This window comes from Symphalangus syndactylus, chromosome 4 (genome assembly GCF_028878055.3).
Source record: "Symphalangus syndactylus isolate Jambi chromosome 4, NHGRI_mSymSyn1-v2.1_pri, whole genome shotgun sequence".
Taxonomy (NCBI): Eukaryota; Metazoa; Chordata; class Mammalia; order Primates; family Hylobatidae; genus Symphalangus; species Symphalangus syndactylus.
Genome location: NC_072426.2, coordinates 14,872,494 through 14,878,493, shown reverse-complemented (window position 1 = coordinate 14,878,493; position 6,000 = coordinate 14,872,494). Strand labels below are relative to the sequence as shown.

The following is a 6,000-nucleotide window of genomic DNA, read 5'->3' as shown; positions in this document are numbered from 1 at the left end:
AAACTTCTAGTCTTACTATTTGAGAAATACATTTTGTAAGGCTATAGCTGCCATACACAGTGATTCCTCTGACAAATGTGGCAAAGTAAATTGCAAATCTGCTGGAAAGGATTCACCATTCTAGATGCCATCAAGAGCATCTGTGATTCTTAGGGAGCAGTCAAAATATCAGCATTAACACGAGTTTGAAAGAAGCTGATTCCTACTTTCATGAATGACTTCGAGGGGTTCAGGACTTCAATGGAGGAATTTGCTGCAGCTGTGGTGGAAATACTAAGAGAACTAGAATTAGACATAGACCCTGAAGATGGGACTGAATTGCTGCAATCTCATGATAAAACTTGAATGGATGCGGAGTTTCTTCTTACGGATGAGAAAGAAAGTGGTTTCTTGAGATGGGATCTACTCATGGAGATGATGATGCTGTGAATATTGCTGAAATGACAATAAAGGACTTAGAATATTACATAAACATAGTTAATAAAGCAGCAGCAGCGTTTGAGAGGACTGACTCCAATTTTGAAAGAAGTTCCACTGTGGGTAAAATGCTGTCAAATGGTAGCACATGCTACAGAGAAATATTTTGTAAAAGGAAGTCAATCGGAGCTCCCAAGTACCTGGGACCACAGACAGGCACCACCATCCCAAGGTTTTTTTGTTTTGTTTTGTTTTTGTCTTTTTAGTAGATACGTGGTCTGGTTATGTCATGTTGCCCAGGCTGGTCTCAAGCTCCTGAGCTCAAGCCATCCACCCGCCTCAGCCTCCCAAAGTGTTAGGATTACAGGCATGAGCCACCATGCCCAGCCTTCATTGTTGTCTTATATTAAGGAATTGCCATAGTCACCACAACTTTCAGCAACCACTACCCTAATCAGTCAGCAGCTATCAACATTGAGGCAAGACCTTCCACTGGCAGTAGGACTCACTGAAGGCTTAGATGACAGTTGGCATTTTTTGCAATAAAGTATTTTTTAATTAAGATGTGTACATCATGTTTTTACATATAATGCTATTGCACACTTAACAGATTGTAGGATAGATTTATATGCACAGATTTATATGCACTGAGAAGACAAAAAGACTATGTGACTCACTTTATTGCACTATTTGCTTTATTATAGTGGTCTAAAATCAAACAGGCAATTTGTCTGAGGTACGCCTGTACTTAGTTCCAGTTCTAAGCAAAGGTCTTTGGCAAGGAGGAGATCAGGTCCAATTTTAGGCTGTGAACTCTGATCCGCTAAAAATTTAATGAACCTTCTTGTTCCAACCTAACACTGAACGGCAAGCCAGCTCTCCCAACAGGATGTCTTTCGGTGAGGTAAATGGAGAGGTTTAAGGCTGGAGGAAATTTGAGGACTGCACAGAGGACTGTCCAGGAGATGGTTAAAATGGTGCCCAAATGGGTACCATTATGCCACCTGCAACTCAGTGCCTTTGAAAAGCTATCTGTGAAGGGAAGTATGCTTTCCCATTAACTTCCATTAATAATTCCAAAGGTGCATCTGTGAAAAATAGAGACAGTAGAAAAAGGTGACACTGTCAGAGCTTGGAGAATACCGTTCTTCAGGGAGTGTCTTACTGTCGAAGATTCTGATGTTATTGCTAGGCAGTATAGCCCAAGTGTTAGGATTTTTTTTTAACTCCCTAGGAGATTTCAAATTTCAGTCATAATTGAAATCATCTGATATACAACAGCACGTCTCCAACATGAATAAACACACAGATAACCTGGGGATCTTATTAAAATGCAGATTCTGATTCAGGAGGTCTAAAGTGATGCCTAAGAATCTATATGTTTCTAAAAAGTTCAGGGAATTCCAGGGCTGCCGGTCTGAGAAACACACCTGGAGCAGAAAGCCTCCAGTAGACAGCAACATGCAAGGGTGGCATTAATTTAATCAGAAAAACCCAGAGGACAATTTGGAGACACAAAAAGTGGAACCTGTAGGAAACAGAAACAATGTTCTTTAGCTTTGGCTACTGTGAGATCACCTTGCAGGGAAATCCATGAGTGGAACTATATCTTCCTTGCTCTGTTTCCATAAACTCATCAAGCAACTACATCATTAAGCTGTTGCGATCTAAGTCAAACATTGTAGGGATGGGGAGAGAGCAGCTTCCTTTTATGAGTAGAAACAATCTGGAGTGGGAAAGGTGTATTCATCTTCTTTTCGTGTGGCACCTGCCTGCTACAAGCTGTAAACACCAGGGGAACTCATTTGGCACACTTTCCCTGCAGCGATTTGTCAGATGTCATAATTCCATGAATAAAAAGCCATTGGGAAAGAATAGTGAATGTATTACTAAGTATTGAATTTCTGTTTATCCTGATATCTCTTGAGTCTCAGCTTTTACCTGGATGCCAACATTCTTTTAATATTAATATTATTAAGCTTTCTGGAAAAATTTTTTTATTATACTTTAAGTTCTGGGATATATCTGCAGAAAATGCAGATTTGTTACATAGGTATACATGTACCATGGTGGTTTACTTCACGACAAACCTGTCATCTACATTAGGTATTTCTCCTAATGCTATCCTTTTCCTTGCCCCCCACCCCACAACAGGCCCCGGTGTGTGATGTTTCCCTCTCTGTGCCCATATGTTCTCCTTGTTCAACTCCCACTTACGAGTGAGAACATGCGGTGTTTGGTTTTCTGCTCTTGGGTTAGTTTGCTGAGAATGATGATTTCCAGCTTCATCCATGTCCCTGCAAAGGACATGAACTCATTCTTTTTTTATGGCTGCATAGTATTCCATGGTGTGTATGTGCCATATTTTCTTTATCCAGTCTATCATTGATGGACATTTGGGTTGGTTCCAAGTCTTTGCTATTGTGAATATTGCTGCAATAAATATACGTGTGTCTGCATCTTTACAGTAGAATGATTTATAATACTTTATAATACTTTTGCAATTCCATTTACCCATTAATGGAATTGCAGGGTCAAATGGTATCTCTGGTTCTAGATCCTTGAGGAATTGCCACACTGGCTTCCACAATGGTTGAACTAATTTACACTCCCATGAACAGTATAAAAGTATTCCTATTTCTCCACATCTTCTCCAGCATCTGTTGTTTCCTGACTTTTTAATGACCACCACTCTAACTGGCATGAAATGGTATCTCATTGTGGTTTTGATTTGCATTTCTCCAATGACCAGTGATGATGAGCTTTTTTTCAAATGTTTGTTGGCTGCATAAATGTCTTCTTTTGAGAAGTGCCTGTTCATATCCTTTGCCCACTTTTTGATAGGGTTGTTTTTTTCTTGTAAATTTGTTTAAGTTTCTTGTAGATTCTGGATATTAGCCCTTTGTCAGATGGATTACAAAAATTATTTCCCACTCTGTAGTTTGCCTGTTCACCCTGATGATAGTTTCTTTAGCTGTGCAGAAGCTCTTTAGTTTAATTGGATCCCATTTGGTTTTGTTGCCATTGTTTTTGGTGTTTTAGTCATGAAGTCTTTGACCATGCCTATGTCTGAATGGTATTGCCTAGGCTTTCTTCTAGGGTTTTTATGGTTTTAGGTCTTACATTTAAATCTTTAATCCATCTTGAGTTAATTTTTGTATAAGGTGTAAGGAAGGGGTCAAGTTTCAGTTTTCTGCATATGGCTTGCCAGTTTTCCCAACGCCATTTATTAAATAGGAAATGCTTTCCCCTCTGCTTGTTTTTGTCAGGTTTGTCAATGATCACATGGTTGTGGATGTGTGGTGTTATTTCTGAGGCCTCTGTTCTGTTCCATTGGTCTATATATGTTTTGGTACCCGTACCATGCTGTTTTATTTATTGTAACCCTGTAGTATTGTTTGAAGTCAGGTAGCATGATGCCTCCAGCTTTTTTCTTTCTGCTTAGCATTGTCTTGACTATATGGGTTCTTTTTTGGTTCCACAGGAAATGTAAAGTAATTTTTTCTAATTCTATGAAGAAAGTCAATGGTAGCTTGATGGGAATAGCATTGTATCTATAAATTACTTTGGGCAGTATGAACCTTTTCATGATATTGATTCTTCCTATCTATGAACGTGGAATGTTTTTCCATTTATTTGTGTCCTCTCTTATTTCCTTGAGCAGTGGTTTTTAGTTCTTGAAAAGGTGCTTCACATCCTTTGTAAGTTGGATTCCTAGGTATTTTATTCTCTTTGCAGCAATTGTGAATGGGAGTTTCCTCATGATTTGGCTCTCTGTCTACTATTGGTGTACAGGAATGCTTGTGATTTTTGCCATTGGTTTTGGATCCTGAGACTTTGCTGAAGTTGCTTACCAGCTTAAGGAGATTTTGGGCTGGGATGATGGGGTTTTCTAAATATACAATCATATCATCTGCAAACAGACCACTTGCCTTCCTCTCTTCCTATTTGAATACCCTTGATTTCTTTCCTTTGCCTGACTGCCCTGGCCAGAACTTCCAATACTATGTTGAATAGGAGTGGTGAGAGAGGGCATCCTTGTCTTATGCCAGTTTTCAAAGGGAATGCTTCCAGCTTTTGCCCATTCAGTATGATATTGACTGTGGGCTTGTCATAAATAGCTCTGATTATTTTGAGATACGTTCCATCAATATCTAGTTTATTGAGTGTTTTTAGCACAAAGGGGTATAGAATTTTATGGAAGGCCTTTTCTGCATCTGTTGAGATAATCATGTGTTTTTTGTCATTTGTTCTGTTTATGTGATGGATTATGTTTATTGATTTGCATATGTTGAACCAGCCTTGCATCCCAAGGATGAAGCCAACTTGATCGTGGTGGATAAGCTTTTTAATGTGCTGCTGGGTTCGGTTTGTCAGTATTTTATTGAAGATTTTTGCATTAATGTTCATCAGGGATATTGGCCTGAAATTTTCTTTTTTTGTTGTGTCTTTGCCTGGTTTGGTATCAGGATGATGTTGGCCTCATAAAATGAGTCAGGGAGGAGTCCCTCTTTCTCTATTGTTTCGAATAGTTTCAGAAGGAATGGAACCAGCTCCTTTGTACCTCTGGTAAAATTGAGCTGTGAATCTGTCTGGTCCTGGGCTATTTTTGGTTGGTAGGCTATTAATTACTGCCTCAATTACAGAACTTGTTATTGGTTTTTTCAGGGATTCAATTTCTTCCTGGTTTAGTCTAGGGAAGGTATATGTGTCCAGGAATTTATCCATTTCTTCTATATTTTCTAGTTCATTTGCATAGAGGTGTTTATAGTATTCTCTGATGGTAGTTTGTATTCCTGTAGGATCGGTGGTGATCTCCTGTTTATCATTTTTTATCATGTCTATTTGATTCTTCTCTCTTTTCTTCTTTGTTAGTCTGGCTAGCAGTCTATTTTGTTGATCTTTTCAAAAAACCAGCTCCTGGATTCATTGACCTTTTTTTTTTTTTTTTTTTTTTTTTTTTTGAGGCAGAGCCTCACTCTGTCACCCAGGCTGGAGTGCAGTGGTGTGATCTCAGCTCACTGCAAGCTCCGCCTCCTGGGTTCACACCATTCTCCTGCCTCAGCCTCCCAAGCAGCTGGGACTACAGGGACCTGCCACCATGCCCATCTAATTTTTTTTTTTGTATTTTTAGTAGAGATGGGGTTTCACCACGTTAGCCTGAATGGTCTTGATCCCCTGATCTCGTGATCCACCTGCCTTGGCCTCCCAAAGTGCTGGGATTACAGGCATGAGCCACAGCACCCAGCCCATTCATTGACTTTTTGAAGGCTTTTTTGCATCTCTATCTCCTTCAGTTCTGCTCTGATCTTAGTTATTTCTTGTCTTCTGCTAGCTTTTGAATTTGTTTGCTCTTGCTTCTCTAGTTCTTTTAATTGTGATGCTAGGGTGTTGATTTTAGATCTTTCTTGCTTTCTCTTGTGAGCATTTAGTGCTATAAATTTCCCTCTAAACACTGTTTTAGCTGTGTCCCAGAGATTCTGGTACATTGTGTCTTTGTTCTCATTGGTTTCAAAGAACTTATTTATTTCTGCCTTAATTTCATTATTTATCCAGTAGTCATTCAGGAGCAGGTTGTTCAGT

At 39.2% G+C, this 6,000-nt stretch overlaps 1 protein-coding gene across 1 annotated transcript in view; it reads right to left on the bottom strand.

The window, feature by feature from the left end:
* Nucleotides 1–369: 369 nt before the first annotated feature.
* UBE3D (ubiquitin protein ligase E3D) overlaps nucleotides 370–6,000 on the bottom strand; it is a 273,282-nt gene continuing 267,651 nt past the window's right edge. The window contains exon 10 of the mRNA XM_063637833.1: nucleotides 370–435. Within this exon, the coding sequence (XP_063493903.1) occupies nucleotides 403–435 (33 nt within the window). The 3' untranslated portion in view covers nucleotides 370–402. The remainder of the gene's footprint in view (nucleotides 436–6,000) is intronic.